The sequence below is a fragment of the Myotis daubentonii genome, chromosome 3, assembly GCF_963259705.1.
Source record: "Myotis daubentonii chromosome 3, mMyoDau2.1, whole genome shotgun sequence".
Taxonomy (NCBI): Eukaryota; Metazoa; Chordata; class Mammalia; order Chiroptera; family Vespertilionidae; genus Myotis; species Myotis daubentonii.
Window position 1 is genome coordinate 205,242,181 of NC_081842.1, and position 19,931 is coordinate 205,262,111.

General features: G+C 51.6%; 1 protein-coding gene across 5 annotated transcripts; it reads left to right on the top strand.

Moving 5' to 3' along the window:
* The first annotated feature begins 697 nt into the window (after positions 1-697).
* On the top strand, positions 698-18,493 carry IFNLR1 (interferon lambda receptor 1). Of its 5 annotated transcripts, none has more exons than XM_059690818.1 (7): positions 698-833; positions 5,040-5,163; positions 8,872-9,059; positions 11,079-11,221; positions 13,407-13,566; positions 13,897-14,030; positions 15,269-18,493. In XM_059690818.1, the coding sequence occupies exons 1-7, from the start codon at positions 776-778 to the stop codon at positions 16,016-16,018; spliced, it is 1,557 nt and encodes a 518-aa protein (XP_059546801.1). In that variant the 5' UTR covers positions 698-775; the 3' UTR covers positions 16,019-18,493. The 5 variants fall into 5 exon arrangements, with proteins under 5 accessions (XP_059546801.1, XP_059546803.1, XP_059546802.1 ...); XM_059690819.1 differs by lacking the exon at positions 698-833 and adding an exon at positions 8,728-8,778 and having other exon boundaries at positions 5,064-5,163; XM_059690820.1 differs by lacking the exon at positions 5,040-5,163 and having other exon boundaries at positions 724-833.
* The last annotated feature ends 1,438 nt before the right edge of the window (positions 18,494-19,931 follow it).

A 19,931-nucleotide genomic window follows, 5' to 3' on the forward strand; every position in this document is an offset into this window, starting at 1 on the left:
CCATAATGATAGACATTCTCGGAACTCCCAGCCCGGTTAGAAGGTGCTTTCTTTAATCAGAACAAAACAATCATGGTTAACAGAGCATGATTAATATTTGTTTCTTATAACTAATAGCTAGTTCCCAAGATTATGTTTCTGCCCTTAACAGTTCTTGCTCCCGAGGGAATGCATTTACACATCCCTGGGTCTGTTCAGCAACCTTTCTAATGACTGTACCGTCTGCGGAGGGACTGGTTCCAGGTTGCCACCCCGACGTGAGGAACACAAAGCAACGGGACCAACCCTGGATTCGCAGGAAAGTCGGGAGATTAAAGCAGATAATGTGTTTTAGTGCTTGGCTCAGTATCGGCACATAAAACACGCTCAGATCCTGCAAGGGTGTCCGAGGCGAGGCTAGTTGTTACACTGGCCCTGAACTCTCCTTGGTCCCGTTAAAAATCCCGTCTTGGAATTCCTAACGTTGATTATTAATAATAAACATTTTTCCTCCCCGCATACACCGATTTACGGTCCCCCGAGCCGCACCGCACCCGCACCCCGGGCTCGGGCCAAACAAGCCAAGTGCAGGCGCCGGGGAGCCGGGAGCCCGGAGCCGGCAGCGCGAGTCTCGGTCTCCGACCGGGCGCCCCCGGGGGAAGCCCCCGCCGCGTCCCGGCCCACAAGGGGCGGTCCCTGGGCTCGGCCTCCCATTGGCTGGCAGGCGCGTCACCTGCCCGCCGGTGAACCAGGAGGCGGGACCTGGCCCCTCCGGGGCGGCCGGAGAAGGGCCGACATGACCCGGGCCGGGCCCTGGGCCCTCCTGCTCCTGTACCTGCTGCCGTCCGCTGAAGGTAGGGGCGCGGGAGGGTGCGGGAGGGTGCGGGGCCGCGGGGCGCCCTGGGCGAGCGCGTCCACCCTCGGACCCGAGCTCCGAGCAGGGAGGGGCGTGGACCGAGCCTTCCGGCGGCCGCCCGAGCCCGCGGAGCGCTGTTCGCCTTGCCCGCTCATCAGAGCCTTTGACGTTCCTTCCCAGGAGAAAACCACCCGTTTCCGAACGGCCAGGGCGGCTGCAGGGGAGCAGGGAAAGCGACAGCGGTAAGCCGCTGCATTTGCTCATAAAGTGCATGTTAATTTCTCCCCGGAGTCCTGCCCTCTGCGCCAATTCCGCGCTTGAGCCTCCTAGTGGGGAAGTCGGACCAGCGCCTGCCCGCCCCGCAGTCCTCTCCAGCGGGGTGTCGGGTGCTCCACCCCGGACTGAGGGACAGGAGCCCCGTGAGCCGGTGCCCCGAGGTGATCTGTCAGGGCGCCTTCTTGCTGAGCCCCATGGAGGGTAAACAAGGTGGCCGGGGACAAAATACCTGGGGATAGCACCAAACCACCAAGTCCCAACCAGTCCAGGGAGGTGGTCCTGAAATTGTCCCCAGAATGTCTTCCTAGAATTAGACTCACAATTTAAGACCTGGACGGGCCCTTGGACATAATCTAATAATTATATTTAGAGACAACTTTCATTGAGCAGGTTCTTTGTGCTGGGCACCACATTATCCTATTTAAGCTGTACAGCCCAGCCAGCCCATTACGTAGATATTATTTTCTCCCTTTTCCGTTGTAGAAAACTGAGGCTCAGAGCAATTAAGGGGATTGCCCAAGAAGGAAGGAGGGCAGAGGTGAGACGCAGAACAGGGAAGACAGGCTGCAGCCATCATGGTCGGCTCTGTCTGTGGGTTGGGTGGTTGACCCAGGGCTGTCTACCTACTGAGGTCAGCGCAGGTATGCCCCAGCCCCTGGTGCCTCCAGCAGTGAGTGTCTTTGCAGCTGATGAGGGACAGTGGGAGGGAGGGGAGGAGGGGTCCTCTGTCTCCCAGTTTCACTGTCAAACTCAGTACCTTTCTTGTCTAGACCTAACTGAACTTTCCCCGAGAGAGTTTTATTCATTTTATTTAAAAAAATATATATATTTTTTCTAATTATATTTCTTCATTGATTTCAGAGGAAGGGAGAGGGAGAGAAACATCAATGATAAGAGAGAATCATTGATTGGCTGCCTCCTGCACACCCCCTACTGGGGATCAAGCCCACAACCTGGGCATGTGCCATTCACCGGAATCAAACCTTGGACCCTTCAGTCCGCAGGCCAACACTCTATCCACTGAGCCAAACCGACTAGGGCTAAAATATATTTTTATTGATTTCAGAGAAGAAGGGAGAGAGATAAAAACATCAATGATGAGAGAGAATCATTGATTGGCTGCCTCCTGCATGCCCCCTACTGTGGATCACGCCTGAAACCCAGGCATGTACCCTAACTAGGAATCAAACCATGACCTCCTGGTTCATAGGTTGATGCTCAACCACTGGGCCACACCGGCTGGGCTCCCGAGGGATTTTTAATTTATGCAACACAAACTGGTGTGATGAGTCAGGGTGAAGTTCAGCTAGATCAGCGGTTCTCAACCTGTGGGTCGCACCCCCTTTGGGGGTCGAACGACCCTTTCACAGGGGTCGCCTAAGACCATCGGAAAACACATATATAATTACATATTGTTTTGTGATTAATCACTATGCTTTAATTATGTTCAATTTGTAACAATGAAATTGGGGGGTTACCACAACATGAGGAACTGTATTAAAGGGTCGTGGCATTAGGAAGGTTGAGAACCACTGAGCTAGATCCAGGTTCAAATCCTGGCTCCCCAATGAACTAGCTGTGTATCCTCAAGCAAATGATTCACCATCTGTCTCCCAGCCTAGTGCCCCTCCACGAAAGGGAAATGACACCTACCCCATCGGGTGGTTTGTCCTCAGGATTGATTGAGGTTTGTGTATAAAATGCCAAACCTGTGTCTGGCAGCTGTTGAAAGCTCAAAAAAGGGTAGTTGCTCTAGCTGCTATTTCTCCACTGTGGCCAAGCTCAGACGCTGGCCTCCTGCCAGTCGTCTGCTAGAAAATCCAGGAGCTGGGAGCAGTGGCAGCACCAGCATCCCAGTGATCCATTTCCGACTTGAGGACACTGGCACCCATATTGGGGCCTAAAAGGCCAGGGGTAGGGAGCCCAGCTGAGCCATCAGTAGAACTGGCCTGACTCTCCCTAATGCTGTTCTGTAACCTGTTCTGTAATCTGTATGGATTTCTGTCCTGGCCCAGGTGGCACTTCAGGGCACTGAATTCTCCATGGGACCAGAGTGCCTGAAGGGCAGGGATGGAGTTGTATTCTTCTTTGAAACTTCTGGCACACAGTCGTCAATAGATATTGTTGATCAATAATGGCCCATTGATGTTGGAAGAATAAAGCTGAATAGGCCCCATGAGGAGGCTGTGTGGTGAAGAGCTCAGACTGTGTGGTTGGCTAGGCCTCGATTTGAATTCTGACTCTACAGTTCATTAGATGAGGGGGCCTCAGTTTCCTCATCCATAATGTGATGATCACGATTAGTACCAAATGCCTAGGGGAGTGGGGAAGTTTGAAAGAGGAAATGAAGGCAATGTAGTTAACATAGTGCCTGGCACATAGTTAGGACACAACACACATTAGCTGCTAGCATCACCACTTCTTAGAAATGTCCAGGAAGGCTCCCTGGAGGAAGTGACATTTGAATTGAGTCTTTAAAAGGTTAGATGATGGCCCTGGCCAGTGTTCTCAGTGGTTACAGTGTTGGCCCACACCCCAAAGGATTGCAGGTTTGATTCCTGGTCAAGGGCCCATACCTGTGTTGTAGGTTCCATCCCCAGCCCTGGTTGGGCCACATGTAGGTGGCAACCAATCAATGTGTCTCTCTGTGTGTGTCTGTCTCTCTCTCTCTATCTCTGTCTGCCTGTCTGTCTCTCCCTCCTTCCCTTCCACTCTCTCTAAAAATCAATAGAAAAAAATATCCTCAGGTGAGAATTAACAAAAATAGATAAATAAAAGATTAGATGCTGAATACCTGGCAGTCAAAGATACCTGGGTTCAGAGGCATCCCCAAGAATTCAGTGGTTCAAGAAGGTCAAGAAGGAGGATTGGCGCAGCCTAAAACCTGTGGGGAAGAGGTCGGCTAGATGGCCAGACCAGGCCAAGCTGGGCAGGGCCCCATGTACTATGATAAGGACTGTGGACTTTATTCTGCAGGCAAGGGAAGGGCACGGAACTGGGCAGTTGTGTAATCAGGTGCATGTGTCAGAAGAGGGTTATCAGTGGGAAGGAGGGGAAGTGTCACCGAGACAGTAATGCTTGCTGTTCATGGCTGTTCCCAGAGCATGCCTGGCATTCCTCAGGAACAGCAAAAAGGCCAGTGTGGCTGGAGAAGAGGAAGCAAGGGGCAGAGGAGTGGTTCAGAGAGTGACATGATCTGACTTTCATCTGAACTTCTGCTGTTGTGTGGAGACAAGGTTGGAAGCAGGGAGACCAGGTAGAAGGTCTTCAGAATAATCCAAGTTATCACAGTACTAGAGGCCCTGGGGCACGAAATTTGTGCATTGATAGGGCCGGCCTGGGCCTTGCTTCCCCTAGCTGCCATCTGCTGGCCGGGGCCTTCATTCAATCTGCGCTGCCCCCTGGTGGTCAGCACACGTCAAAGCAAGCCGTCAAACTCCTGGTTAGTCGAACTCCCGAGGGTATAATTTGCATATTTGCCTTTTATTAGATAGGATTTATTCAGATATTTATTGTGCATCTACTATGTGCAGGGACCATTGCAGGCGGGCTCTGGGGACGTGGCTGAGAACCAGACAGAGCCCCTGCTCATTGAGACCCTGGGGCTGTTCCCTCCTGTCGTCCAGGAGACCCAGATGGTCCTGCTCTGTGGTCTGCTGGAGCCATCAGGTGTCAGAGTGGGCAGGTGCTTCCTCTGAGGGGCAGGTGGGCTGCTAGGCCTGGGGAGGGCACGAGGCTGCAATACAGCCATTCTGGTGTGACTGTCACAGGGATCCTGGTCCCCAGCCTCCACCACGTCCCCCGCGCTTCAGCCACCCAGAGGCTCCCGGTTCCTCAAACTGCCTGCCACGCCACCCTTCAGCTCCGAAAGGCCCACGTCAAGATGAGCCAGGAGCTCCAGGCTTCATGGCCTCTTTCTCCCCCACAGGGAGGCCCCGCCTGGCCCCGCCCCAGAACGTGACGCTGCTCTCCCGGAACTTCGGTGCGTACCTCACCTGGCTCCCCGGGCCCGGCAACCCCCAGAACGTGACCTATCGTGTGGCCTATCAGAGGTAACGGGGAGCCTCCAGGCTGTGGCTGGGAGGCTGAGGAGGTGGCAGGGGTGGGAGGGGCCTCTTGGGAAAGCTGCTTTCCGCGTGGGCAGCATTTGCCAGCTCTCTGGGTCCCTGGGGAGATGGCACGTGGCAGGTGCTTGGAGAGGGCACTTGATAAAGGTCTGGAGGTGGGAATGGTGCTGAGTGGAGAGCCGTGCACAGGTGATAGGCCTGCCAGGGGTGAGGGTGGATCTTTGAGAAAAGTCGGAGCAGGGCTTGGGTGGAGCGTTGAGGGCCAGCGATGGAATTGGTGGGGGCCCGGATTCAGGGCTTGGGGTTGTTCGGGCAGGTGGGGGAGGGCAAGTGGGTCTCCTGCAGAGCCCGTGCTGGGCATCAGTAGATGATCACCCTTTTCCCCACGGAGCCTCCTCGCCAGCGTCCTTCCCAGCCTGGCAGGCCAGGCAGCCACTACCCACCCAGAGGTACCTGAAAATGCCAACGGCTTCACCATCTCTGCACACAGACGGGAATCATGGCAGGGCCTCTAGTGGGAGAGTAAGCTGATAAAAGCACACGCTCAGGAGGATGGATCTAGAATCGGTGAGGAGGCGGAGGACCCAGGAAGGGGAGCAAGCTGCTCTGGACTCAGGACCCCTTCCGCCTGCCGGCTGAGCCTCGCATGAGTATTTCGCTTCTTCCTCCCAGTATCACCAGGCAGGCGCTGGTGAGGTGAGGAAACAGCTCGGAGAGCTGCCATGATTTGCCCGAGGAAGCTGGCGATGGAGCCAGAAGAAAATGCCAGTCCTGTCTGCCCCCAGAGTTTGTGCTCTTCCTATTCCGTCACCATTCCTCTACCCATAGCACCCAGATGGGAGTGATGGGGGCCTGGCTTGGAGGACAGGCTGCGAGAGAGCTTTCGAAAGAAAGAACTGTGTCGGGAGGCAGAGAGCACCTCACATGTACCGTGTGTGTGTGCTGTTAGGTCCGCCCTGAGGCAATGCATTAACCGTATTTAATCTCGCACGGTCCTTTGAGGAAGGAGGCAGTGAGGAGACAGGCACCACGCGTGCCTTTTGCTCAGGGTCGCACGGCTGGAAACCGTGGGGCGGGATACATGGATTGAAGAGCTCCAAGGCCACCCTCTGGACCTTTACAATAGTGTCCTTCTCGTTACACTGTTTAAACACCTGCGAGAAGTGCAAAACGGTACTATTCTAATGGTACTATTTCTTATTTTGTAGTGGGAATTATTTTATAAAGAGATGCTTTCTTTATAGTATTTGATCTTCAGAGGTACTTTTCAAATCGGCAAGACAGGATCCATGCTTGATTCTTTTCCCCCCTTTATTTGCCAGTTTTCAAGATAATGATTTGGTTCTCTGTCACCTCCCAAATGGTGGTTGATTCACTTATCTTTTTATTATTATTATGAACTCAAGTATTTGAAGGTGTCCGATGGTTTCAATCTGTTGCAACTTATTCTCCTCAGTGAAGCTTGAATTGTCCCATCTTTGGCCAGCGAACGGCTCTTCAGGTTGGCTCCTGAGTCCTTTGAACTTGACCCAGTTGACTTTATTGTTATGACAAGATGTTCCAGGCTCGTTTGCACCATTCCTAACCTAAAGCCTGAAATCAGTCACAACCAAGCCCTCTTTATCAGAAGGTTTTCAGCCCCACTCTTGTATTCTCTCCAGAATGTGCTTTCTCGCTTCCTGCAACCTGCATGCGCTGAGAATTTTTCAAATCTTCAATTTTTAACAGTTTCTTCTATTTATTGCTCCTCTCTCTCCTCATTTTACTCTAAGCAGAAAGGAGAAACCAGATTACATCTCTAACACTTTACATTGAAATCTCCTCAGCTAAATACCCAAGTTCATCACTTTTAACTTCTACTTTCCGAAAAACACTAGAACGAGATTCAACCATGGTCTTTGCCTCTCCTCTTTTTTTTTTTTTTTTTTTTTCCTACATGGGGATTTCTACAGGCTTTTGATCCAAACTAGTTATTTATAAAAAGACATGTAAGGGACAGTGGGGAAATCTGAACCCAGACTGAATACTGACATGGAATGTTTAGTAATTTTCATAGGTGGATGACAGTTCTGTGGTTTTGCAATTCTTTGCCTCTTTATACCAAGGATCACCTTCCCTTCAGTTTCCAATAAGACGTTCCTCCTTCCCACCTGAGATCTCCCCAGAATCACCTGGAACACCCACATTCCTACCAACAGTCTTTTCAAGGCAGTCTCGACTTTTTCCAACGTGCACCTCAAAACTCTTCCAGCCTCTACCCATGACCCAGTAGCAAAACCACTTCCACATTTTTCACTGTTTGTTACGTTAGCACCCCACTATGGTACCAAAATCTGAGTGCGTTTAACTTGGTTTGCTGGGGCTGCCAGAACAAAATATCATAAACTGGGGTGGGGGCGAGGCTTACACAACGGGAATTCGTGTCTCACAGTTCCGGAGGCTGGCAGTCCAAGATCCAGATGCTGGTGTGTCTGCTTTCTGAGGCCTCTCTCCTCGGCTTGCAGATGGCCACCTCCCCCCTGGCCTTTTCCCTGAGGTCCCTCCCTCTTCTTTTAAGAATACCAGTCTTCCTGATTTAGGACCCCAACCTTATGACACAATTTAACATTAATACCATCTGTAAAGGGCCTGTTTCCAAATACAGTAGCCTTACCTTATTCATGGTTTTGCTTTCTGGTGGTTTCAGTTACCCGAAGTCAACCAAGGTTCAAAAATATTTAATGGAAAATTCCAAAAATGAACAATTCCCAAGTGTTCAATGGCATGCCATTCTGAGGAGCGTGATGAAATCTGGCACCATCCCACTCCATTCCGGGACATGAATCACCCCTGATCCAGCATATCCATGCTGTCTGCGCTACCCACCTGTCAATCACTTAGTGACCGTCACAATGATCAGTTTGGTTATCAGAGCTGGAGAGACCACATTCACATAACTTTTATTATCATGTATTGTTAGAGTTGTCTTACTTTATTATTAGTTATTGTTACTCTCTTACTGTTCCTAATTTGTAAATTAAACTTTATCAAAGATATGTATGTATAGGAAAAAAGACATATATAGGGTTTGATACTATCAGCAGTTTCAGGCATCTACTGGGGGTCTTGGAACATATGCCCCCTCAGATAAGGGGGGACTACTATACAGGTTGGGGGTTAGGGCTTCAACAGTGTGGCTTAAGCAGTTTGCTCAGTTTGTTCTATACATGTTCATTAGACCAACTTCCATAATTATTTTGTTCAGGGCCTTGTCTGTCATGCCTTGCTCGTTCCCCAGGAAGAATGCCCAGAGCCCAGGTCCCTTCTGTGGACCTCAGCGTTCTCAGGAGGTTGGAGTCGTGGGCCTGCGTGTCCCCCTCTGACATCCACACAGCAGATGGTCGGTCCACACGTGCCTGCACGAATAAACATGTGTGTGGAATAGCAATAGCAATAGCAGCCACCATAACACACGACGGGAGGAGCCTGGGCTCAGGGCTGTTACCTGCACAGGGTCCCAAAGCTGGTGAGGGCCGGAGCCACAGTTCCCACCCACATGTGTCTCTCCAGAGCCTGAGCTGGAGAGATGGACGGACGGAGGACAGATGGGTGGATGCACGGGTGAAAGATGAGTCATCACTTGTTCTGTAAGTCCCCGGGTCCCAGGAAGTTGAGTCCATGGCCCAATGCTCCTCTGTCTGTTTCTTCCCTCAGCTTTCTAGCAGCCCCTGAACGGTGGCGAAAAGTGGGAAAGTGCGCAAGAACCAAGGAGCTCACGTGTTCTCTGATGTGCCTGGAGAAGCAGGACCTGTTCAACAAGTTCAAGGGCCGTGTGCGGGCGGTCTCTCCCAACGCCAAGTCCCCCTGGGTGGAGTCCAAGTACCTGGAGTACCTTTTTGAAGGTAGGTCTGTGGGTAAGGGACTGAGTGGAAGGTTCTCTGGCCAAGAACTTGGCTCAGTGGCACTGCTGTGCAACCGTCTGTCTCCCACTTCCCCTGTCGGGCAGCGCCCTGGCCACGGCCCGGGTCCAAGCAGCCTGATTTCATGGCAGGGAGTTAGGGGAGTACCACAACGCCACAGTTCAGCCGGTACCTCCTACTATGATATTTATGATCTTCTATGGAGCACAGCCTTGATCATGAACCATACAGGCATTTATTATACTAGAAGGAAGCAAGTGGGTTTGGAGAGAGGGAGGACAAGAAGGAAAGGCAGATGGGTGAGTCAGTGGTTAGCACAGAATCAAGGCTGGCTGCGTAGGGAGGGCTGGAAGGAAGGGGAGGGGGAGGAGAAGTAAACAAACAAATGAAGGAAGAAAAATCAAGAAGGAAAGATATCTGGGAAGGAAAGAAGGATGGATGGGTGAGTGGAAAAGTAGGCTGATTGGCTAGAAAGGGTGGATGGGAAGGAAGAATGTTGTCTGGGAAGGAAAGATGGGGAGGCAGGAACAGGGGCTGTTCTGCTAGAACAGGGGTTCCCAACCTCGGCTGCACGTTAGAACCACCCGGGAATCTTTTTAAAATCCTGATTTCCGGGCCTCCTCCTCCGGAAATTCTGTTTCTTTGTTACTGATGTTGTGGCCCCACCCCATAACAAAGAAACAGAATTTCCGGAGGATGAGGCCCAGAAATCAGGATTTTAAAAAGATTCCCAGGTGGTTCTAATGGGCAGCCAAGGTTGAGAACCACTGTGCTAGAAGAACGACGGATGAACCACTGAATGGCTGGATAGATAGAGATGGAGGGAACGATTCAGAGAGGAGATGGCCGTTTTTTTTTAGTTACTTTTTTGCTTCCTCCTCCCTGAAGCACTCCTGATTTTCCTTCAGCACACCCTAAGCCCGAAAGGCCCTTCCTGCCTTGTTCTGCCCTCCACTGTGGCCCTGGTCACTTTCTCTCTTCAGTTTTGGTAGTTTTCATATTTCATTTCCCCCTAATTCCTTTCAGTTACTGCAGGGCAGGACCCATGGAGGCCTCATCTCCCTGTTCCCCTCAGCTCCTTGCCCAAGCATAGTACATAGTCACTATACCCTAGACCAGTGATGGCGAACCTTTTGAGCTCTGTGTGTCAGCATTTTGAAAAACCCTAACTTGCCCTGGCCAGTTTGGCTCAGTGGATGGAGCGTCGGCCTGTGGACTGAAGGGTCCCGGGTTCGATTCCGGTCAAGGGCATGTGCCTTGGTTGCGGGCACATCCCCAGTGGGAGGTGTGCAGGAGGCAGCTGATCGATGTTTCTCTCTCATCGATGTTTCTAGCTCTCGATCCCTCTCCCTTCCTCTCTGTAAAAAATCAATAAAAATATTTTTAAAAAGAAGAAAAAGAAAAACCCTAACTTAACTCTGGTGCCGTGTCACATATAGAAATTTTTTGATATTTGCAACCATAGTAAAACAAAGACTTATATTTTTGATATTTATTTTATATATTTAAATGCCATTTAACAAAGAAAAATCAACCAAAAAAGTGAGTTCACGTGTCACCTCTGACACGCGTGTCATAGGTTCGCCATCACTGCCCTAGACTCTGACCTGCAGCACTGTGAGATAATGGATGTGGGTTGTTTTAAACCACTAAGTGTGTGGTGCTGTGTTAGAGCAGCCATAGAAAACTGATACATAAGGGCAGGATTCTGGCAGGCCAGTGGTATGTGAGGGTACAAGGGACAACATGAATAAAGGCAGGTTCACTGTGAGCTTGGCCTGGTCATTTCACCTCTCTAAGCCTCAGTTTTCCCTTCTTTAAAATGGGACTAGTGATATCCCCTCCAGGGCTTAAATAAAATGGCCGGGAGGCTCCTGATTCCCGGTTCCCCTTTCCAGGACAGCTCTCTGGGCTGGGCGAGGAGCAGGCGCACCTGGAGGCGGGGCAATGGGCGCACCGTGGCCCCAGAGGGTCCTGACAAGTCCTGTTCTGTTTCTGCAGTGGAGCCAGCCCCACCCGTCCTGGAAGTCACTCAGACAGAGGAGGTCCTGAAGGTCAATGCTACCTACCAGCTGCCCCCCTGCATGCCTCTGTCAGATCTGAAGTATGAGGTGGATTTCTGGAAGGAGGGGACTGGGAACAAGGTAGGTGCCCCTTTCCTGCCCCCTACTTGTGCCCCCTTCCTCCACAGCCCTACCAAACCTCGGTGCTCCTCACCCTCCCAGCCTCCTACCTGCACGCCTCCTCCAGGAAGCCTTCCCACATACCCTTCACTCTTGGCATATCCCTGCCCTTCTCCACCTAAGAGGCCAAGTACAGGGCATCCTGTCCCTGTGCCTTATAGGTGCTAACAGCACAGGCATTTTCTAACTAATATATTTTTTTAATTATGAAACCTGTTGGGGTTTTTTTTGGGTTTTTTTTGTTTTTTTTTTATAATAAAATCTGATTGAACTATGGTGAGCTACAGGAGGCCTGCTTGCCCAGCCACTGGATTCATTATAGAAAAGTCAGAAAATACACATGAGCTCTACAGGGAAAACCGAAAGTATCAGAGATGACCACAAATAAGTCTTTGGTATCTATCCAGTTTCAGACTTGTTTTCTGTGGGTGCACGTGTGTCTGTCTGTCTGTATTTATTTATGGCAGGGTTGGCAAACTTTTTTTGTAAAGGGCCAGATGTAAACATTTGTGGCTTTGCAGACCCTGTAGCCCAGCGGTCGTCAACCTTTCGGACCTCACGGACCACCAGTTGGCGACCGCTGCTCCAGTCTGTCACCGCTACTTGGCTCTGCATCTGTAACACAAAAGGAACCAGAGACAATATGTAAATGCACAGGCTTAGGTGATTTCCAGTGTCACTTTTTAAAAAGCTGGCAGCCAGGTCTGCCCACAGGCTGTATAGCTGACTGACCCCGTCCTTACTCAGTTTTTCTTTCACTGAACCAGCAGTCACTCTCCTGGCTCCTCTGGTTCCCAGGATGTACACCACCTGATGTGGTCCATGCCGTCAAGAACCTTACAAATACCCTGGACCAGTGGCCGGCAAACCGCGGCTCGCGAGCCACATGCGGCTCTTTGGCCCCTTGAGTGTGGCTCTTCCACAAAATACCATGTGCGGGCGCGCACGTACAGTGCGATTGAAACTTCATGGCCCCTGCGCAGAAGTCGGTTTTCGGAAAGGAGACAGACGAAACAAGTATACGAGACGAGTGTGGATGGGAGAGTTGGGAGGGGTCGACCTCAGCGAACGTACCTCAATCAGATTGAGGACGTTTTTAGCAAAGGCCAGCTTAAGAGTACCCTCATTAAGTTAATAACAATGTACCTACCTATATAGTTTCAGTTTAAACATTTGGCTCTCAACAGAAATGTCAATCGTTGTCCTGTTGATATTTGGCTCTGTTGACTAATGAGCTTGCCGACCACTGGCCTAGACCGGTACTCTCCAATAGAAATGTAATGCAGCCCTGGCCGGTGTGGCTCAGGTGGTTGGGCATCATCCCATGCACCAAAAGGTCGCCAGTCAATTCCTGTCGGGCCACATGTCTGGATTATGGGCTCTATCCCTGGTAGAGGGTGTGCAGGAGGCAGCCCATAGATGTTCCACTCTCGCATTGATGTTTCTCTCCCTCTCCCCTATCTCAAAAATCAATAAAAATATATTTTTTAAAAGAAATGTAATGCAAGCCTAATGTGTAATTTTAAATGTTCCTTGTTAAATTAAATAAAAAGAAACAGGTGAATTTAATTTTCATTATATACTTTAATTCATCCAATAGAATGTTATTGTTTCAACATGTAATTAATATAAAAGTTATTGAGATATTTGACATTCTTCTTCCTTTAGTCTTGGAGAGCTGATGTGTATTTTATACTCAGAGTCCATCCCAGTTTGGACTGGCCACACTTCAGGTGCTCAGGAGCCACATGTGGCCAGTGGCTACTGCATTGGATGGGCACTCAAGAGTTTTCTGTGTCTGTGATGGCAGAATGATGCCCCCTAAATAAGTTGGGATGCCCTTGGGGCAGGAAGTCTGAGGGATATGCCCCTCAAAGTGAAGGCCAGCAGTCCCTGGGCAGGGGGCTGAGGGTCGGGGACAGGGAGTGACCCTGAATGGCAGGGGTGCTTTTGAACCCAGACCATCTCTACCTCGAAACTCAGCAGAAAATAAGCCAGATAGTTCTGGGAAGTGCTTCTTGAACACTTGAACTTGATTGCAGGAAAAGAAGTTGCAAGATCCCAGCTGCCAACCCCACCCCATCCTGGCTGTGCAGAGCCGGTTCCCACAACAGGCCTGCTCACCTCTGCTTCTTTCTCCAAACAGACCCGATTTCCAGCCACTCCCCATGGCCAGCCAGTCCAGATCCCCCTCCAGGCAGATGCCGGTGGATACCACTGCCTCAGCGCCAGAACCATCTACACCTGCGGGGACCCTAAATACAGCGAGTTCTCCAAGCCCACCTGCTTCTCCCTGGGGATCCCAGGTGGGTGCAGCGTGGTACAGCCTCGAGGACTTTCCCGGAGCCAGGATCTTCATAATGTGGTGGTTAGGAGCATGTGTCAGACAGGCTCACCTCGATTAAAACCCCGGCCCTACCACACTCACTGTGTGTCTTTGGGCAGCTTCCCTAACCTCTCTGAATCTTGGTTTCCACAGTCAGGAGCATGGGTTTATTCTTATGAGGACTGAGACTCGGATGAGGTATGAAAAAATAAATAAATAGGATTGTGTGTGTGTAAGTGATGCCCCCAGGACGGATGCAGTCGGTAAACTGGAGCTGTTGTTGCTTCTTTATCCTGATTATTCTTCCTAGGAGTCCACTGGGCATTCCTGGTGCTACTACCACTTCTGCTGCCGCTGCTGTTGGTTATTGCCACGGGCTGTGTGATCTGGAGGAGCTTCAGAGGGAACCCCTGGTTTCAGCGGGCAAAGATGCCACAGGCTCTGGTACGGCAAATCCGGGGATGTGCACCTGAGGGGGAGGGTTGTTGAAGAGCAAGGGAGTGGGGCTAGACTTAGCGGTAGTTCAGACGGATGAGCAAGGTGGCCCAGACTGCAGAACATCCTTCCTTCGTATCTAAATTTCTACTATTAGTAGAAATTTCCTTTGGCGCCAAATTCAAATACCTGGGAGGGAGAAGTGTCTACAGTCCCTGTGAGTTAAGTAGTTGCATCTCTGCTCAGGATTTGTCAGGTGCCGAGAGCAGAACCCCCAGCCTTGAGATTCAGGAGAGATGCCCAAAAAAGGTGGGGGGAGAGGTGTCAAAAGGGCAAGACTTAGAAGGGTCCCAACGCCTAGTTCACAGTCTACCCCAGGTGAGTCTGGCCCAGGCCGACCCTGGAGTCCCCTCACTGTCTGCTGGCTCACTCCCTTCGCATGTGGAGGCCACGCAGGCAGGGGAAGCCTGCAGAGGTCAGGTGGGTCTGACTCATGCGGGAAGCTGGGCCATACGTGAGGCTCAGTGGGCACTGGGCTGGTGGGAGCTTTGAGGATGAATTCTGAGTGTCCCTACCATGTGGGAGAGACTAGTTTTTAATCCTCACCTGAGGAGTAAGGATATTTTCCCATTAATTTTTAGAGAGAGTGGAAGGGAGGGAGAAGGGAGAGAGAGAGAAAAACATCGATGTGAGAGAGACACATCAATTGGTTGCCTCCCACATGTGCCCTGACTAGGGGTGGGGATCAAACCTACAACCCAGGTAGGTGCCCTCACCAGGAATCACACCTGTGACTCTCCGGTGTGCAAGCCAATGCTCTAACCACTGAGCAATGCCGGCCAGAGCAGGGAGGGAGTATTTCTAAAGTTCCTTCCAGCAGCTAGCACCTGCATCCTGGGGGCTGTCTCTCGCCTCTGGTGTCTACTCAGCCCATGCACGTGGCAGGCTGCAAGTGCCAGGGAGGTGGCACTGCCTCCACCCCTCCCACCCTCACCTCATGGCACTGCACTGGCTGCCTGAGTCCCAGCAGGGTTAAGCTGCAGCTGCCTGAGATGTCACCTGCCTGGTAACACCCATCGTTATCCCACCCGTGTCTATCATGCCCACTCCCTGTTGGCCTTTCCTGGGGTCTCTTCCCAGAGAAACGATATCCATGGGCACCCTTGTCTCAGGGTCCATCCCGGTTAGAGCAGTCATGCTTCGGGAAAGCCTGACCTTCTGCTCTTGTCTCCCCTCCCCCAAATCAGGACTTTTCTGGACACAGATACCCCGTGGCAACCTTTCAGCCCAGTGGCCCAGAGTCCCTGGAGGACTTGACCCTCTGTCCCCAAAAGGAACTGACCAGAAGGGTCAGACTGACCCCTAGAGTCAGGGCCCCAGCCAGCATTCAGGCCGGATCAGAGGACGACGATGAGGAGGAGGAGGACGACGACGCAGACGACAGTGTCACCGTCCAGCCCTACATTGTGCCCCGCGGTTTCCTGCAGCCGGAGCCCCAGACCCTGGGGCACTCGGAGGCAGGGGTCCAGGTCGAAGGCTGTCCTGCTTGCGATTCTTCAGACGGAAGCTGGGCCAGCACTGGTGGCTCCTCCCTCCTGGAGGAGGCTGGGTCCTCTGGCTATTTGGCCAAGAAGGGGCCAGGCCGAGGGCTGGGTAGGAGCCGGTGTCCGGAGCCTCTTCCAGGCCCCAAATTCTCCAAGGACTTGGGTTCCCTGGAAGAGCTCCAGAGAAACAGCATCTCCTGGGCCAGCTGGGGCTCCTCCTCACCGAGGCCGGATCTGGTCCCCGGGGAGCCTCCAGTTTCTCTTCGGACACTGACCGTCGCCTGGGACAGCAATGCCGAGGAGGAGGAGGAGAACGAGGAGGAGGAGGAGGAGGAGGAAGAGGATGGAGAGGAATCAGAAATTGAGGACAGTGGTGCTGGGAGCTGGGGGGCCGACAGCCTCCAGAGGACCGGAGCCAGGAGTAGGACGCTGGGGCATTACATGGCCAGGTGAGCTGTCCCCCAGCTTCCTGCCGAATCCAGTGCTGCTGAGCTTCCCAGGGGCCCAAGACGGCACAGAGACTTGAGGCCTGGGAGCATGGTCTTGGGGCAGCCATTGTTCTTGCAGCACTTCCAGAACCCCAGCTAGAGGCTGTCAATCGGCCTGAGCAGTAAGAAGCCACCCCATCCTGTGGCCCACCTGCCCTGGGCTGAGCCACAAGGGCACTGGAGAAAAGGATGGGCTCAAGTCAGGTCACCCCGCTGTCCCTGGACAACACGAAACAGGTGAGACCAGGTCAGGGGGCATCAAGGGCTGACACCACCAGGGCCATCTGGGCTTGGGAGAGGACATTCGGAGGCTCAGCTGTGTCAGAGCCTCCTGCCTTCCTCTGGCGCCTTCCTCCCCGAGGCTTGGCCTCCTGACTCATGAGTCCCCCCTGGGGCGGGCCCCCAAGAGGAAAAGTCCAGTTGGCAGAGGGTGTTGGAGGGGAAGGGAAAGGGCAGCCGTCATTCACATCCCAGGCTCCAGCTGTGGAGAATGCTCTAGGCTTACCGTCAGGCAGACCAGGGTCCAAATCCCGGTTCTGCCACTTCCTGGTTGTGTGACCTTGAGTAAGCCGCTCTCCTTCTCCTGGATTCCTCATCGACGACTCCCACTTGGGGTGTGGGGGTCCTGAAAGCGAGGTGTGCAACACGGTGGCGCTCTCTCTTCTCGGTGGATGGGGGACTCTCCATCTGCCCAGGCTCTGAGACCTCTGGGCACCTCCCACCTGCGACCCTTGGACTCAGAGCACCTGGGAGCCTTCACCTCTTAGCTTGTCCAACCTCTCATCTACCTCATGTCTTCCACCTTCACTGTCTCCACCGCCAGGTCAGGGAATGGAGTTCTCAGAAGCCAGAAGCCAGCCAAGGAGGACCTCCCTCTGCCCAGTAAAAAGCCAAGTGTTCCATCTTCCAGGGGGTCTGATTTGTTAGGGTGGGGCAGCAACCTGGCAGGGAGTTGGCCTCGTGGGCTGTGATCCCTGTTGTGGACAGCACTTTGGTGACCATTGTGGTTACAACAAGTCCCATTTTCCTTCTAGTTAGGGAGAACCTTCTGGAAACAGGTTGTTACTGGGGGTAGTGATGGGTGTTCACTTTGTTAACTGACACCCAGCAGTATATGGATGAGCATGGCTGAGTATTCACCCAGAGGGAACAAGATTTTGTTAGAAGAAGCTGAAATGTTGACTTACTGTGTTTGTCCCCAAGGGTGAGATCTTTGGTGTCTGGCCAGCTGGTCCAACCCCTGTTATCTTGGCCATGTCGGCAAAGTGCTGAGGTCACATCCAGGATTTCCAAGGGGCACGAAGCTGGCAAGAGGCCTTCACTGCTGGGACTCGCCCACATACACACACGCGTGCACACGTGCGTGCATTTCTGTGGGGTGGAAGCTTGTCCACCGTGCTGAGCACAGAGGCGGGAGAATAAACTGAAGCCCTGTTGCTGGGCGAGGCTGGACTCAGGGCCAGTTCCCAGGCAAATGCCCAGACTAAGGCTGATGTTCTTTCTGATTCACTGATCCGATCCCCAGCTTCCCCTAATCTGCTGTGTGTTCCTTCCAGTGTGTTCTTTATTAGCGCTCTGTCATTCTTTATTTCCGACTGGTCTTTTCCCGTCGTTACCATATCTTTTCTCGTGCTGTTGAGCATCTTTGCCATCATTATTCTAAACTCTATATCTGATACATTTCTTACCTCCGTTTCATTTAGCTCTTCTGGAGAATGCTCTTGTTCTTTCATTTGGGGGTTGATTTTTTGTCTCCCCATTTTGGCTGCCTGTTTGGGTTTGTGTCTGTGTATTAGGTGGATCTGCTATGACTCCCAATCTCTAGTGCAGGACAACGTCAGACGCTGTTTCTGACTGGCCCTGAGTCCCGTTTGGAGCTATCAGCAATCCACAGCCTGTGGCTCCCTCTGCTGGGGCTGGGTGCCTTTGGAAAGGACCGAGATGTGCACCAAGGTCTGCTTTTCCTAGCCCCTGGCCCGAAGAAGATCAGGCAAAGACTCAAAGCCTCCGGACATCCTCCTCTGTCTGCAGTCTGATTGTTATTCTCAGAGTCTTAAGAGGGTGCCTGCATTTCCAGTCGCCTTTCACAGCCAGGTGTTATGTGGGCACCTTTCTCAGTTCAGGTGCTCTGGGCTGGGGAGCCCAGCTTGGGGCTTAGACCCCAGCGCTCTCAGTGGGAGCCCCCCACAGCTGAGACATCCCCCCGGAACTTCAGCTGCTGTCTGTGGGCGCCCGGCCAGCCCTCTCGCTTCTCCGCCCCTCCTGTCACTCTATGCGGTCTCCACTTTCTCTCCTTGGTTTTTCTGTAGTTTAGTTATATTTCCAGTTTGGCCCACTTCCTCCGCCACCGTTTTTAATCTCCGATCAATTCTGATGTTTTTCCAACCCAGTGGAGCCACTTCATGAAGGAAAACTTCATGAAGTGTTTTGTGTGTGTTTTTTTAAAAAAAACTAAGAGCTATGATCACTCTGGTGTAGGAATTACTTTATCTCCATTATTAAACCTTGGTTTTTAAGCTTTTTTTTCCTCAAAGTTTAATTTCAGAGATAAGCTGAGTTTTTTAGTAATTCTAAATGTCAGCTCCTTTTAGACATTAAATCATTAAAAACTGTGGGAAACATTAGGAAAGAGCATGATAAACAATATAGTAACCTGTCAGGTGTGCTCAGCACTTCACTGTTTGCAAAGCCCTTTCCCATACACAGCCCAGGGCTCGCTCAAGGGGCAGCAGGCAAAGAAGGCCGACGCCTTGGGTGAAAGCAGCATCACCATCCTTCAGAGCACGGTTGACTTTTAAAAGTATATATTGACCATGACATTCATTTTTTAAAAAATATATTTTTATTGATTTCAGAGAGGAAGGAAGAGGCAGGGAGAGAGTAACATCAATGATGAGAGAGAATCATTGATTGGATACCTCCTGCACGCCCCCTACCGGGGATCGAGCCTGCAACCTGGCATGTGCCCTGACCAGGAATCAACTGTGACCTCCTGGTTCATGGGTTGGCATGCCAGCCTTGGCTCTTGAAGGAGTGAATCCCCCAAAACTTCAGTCATACCTCAGAATCCATGGGGGATTGGTTCCAGGACACCCCCCCCCCCCCCACACACACACGGATACCAAAATCCACACATGTTCTAACCCCTGATAATAGAACAATGTGTATAGTTGGCCCTCCGCACCCGTGAATTCCCAACCATGGATCAAAAATACTGTTTTCCGTCCAGCTTTGGTTGAATCTGTGGGTGCAAAACCCAGGGATAGGGAGGGCCGATTGTATACAGGGGTGGGCAAACGTAGGGTTACCGGGCAATGCAATAAATAATAATACAAGAGCAAATCCTGTGTTTTGCGGACTCACAATTGTATTTATTGGAAAAAAAAAATCTGTGTAAATGGACCCGTGCTGTTCAAACTTGTGTTGTTCAAGGGTCACCTGTACTGAGCTTATATATTATTCTTAGATTTTTGTATTTATTTCTAATTTTCTATGTTTATATCATATTTAAATAAGGTCTTAATGCTTTTTAGTATCCTGTTTTAAATAAAGAGCTCTATTTTTTGGAGAAAAAGGCAGAATTGAATAGAAAAACGTGTGTTCTTATTTCTCAAAGGCCCCTCATCTAGTTGTTTGGGCTACAAGGGTCGTGGGTTGGGTCCCCAGCCGCTGACCCAGAGACCAAGATTTCGGGGTACAAAGCTCTGCTGTCATCCCAGAAAGCATCCTTAGGGGTGATGGGAAGCCAGACCGAAGAAGGGCAGCCAGTCCTGGTGCATAACCCAATAGGTCCCTGCCCCGGGCACTGGGGACCAGTCCCCCTGAGGGGCGTTGGGAGTTCAGTGTGCACCCTGCAGGTCTGTCTACCAGGGGCAGGA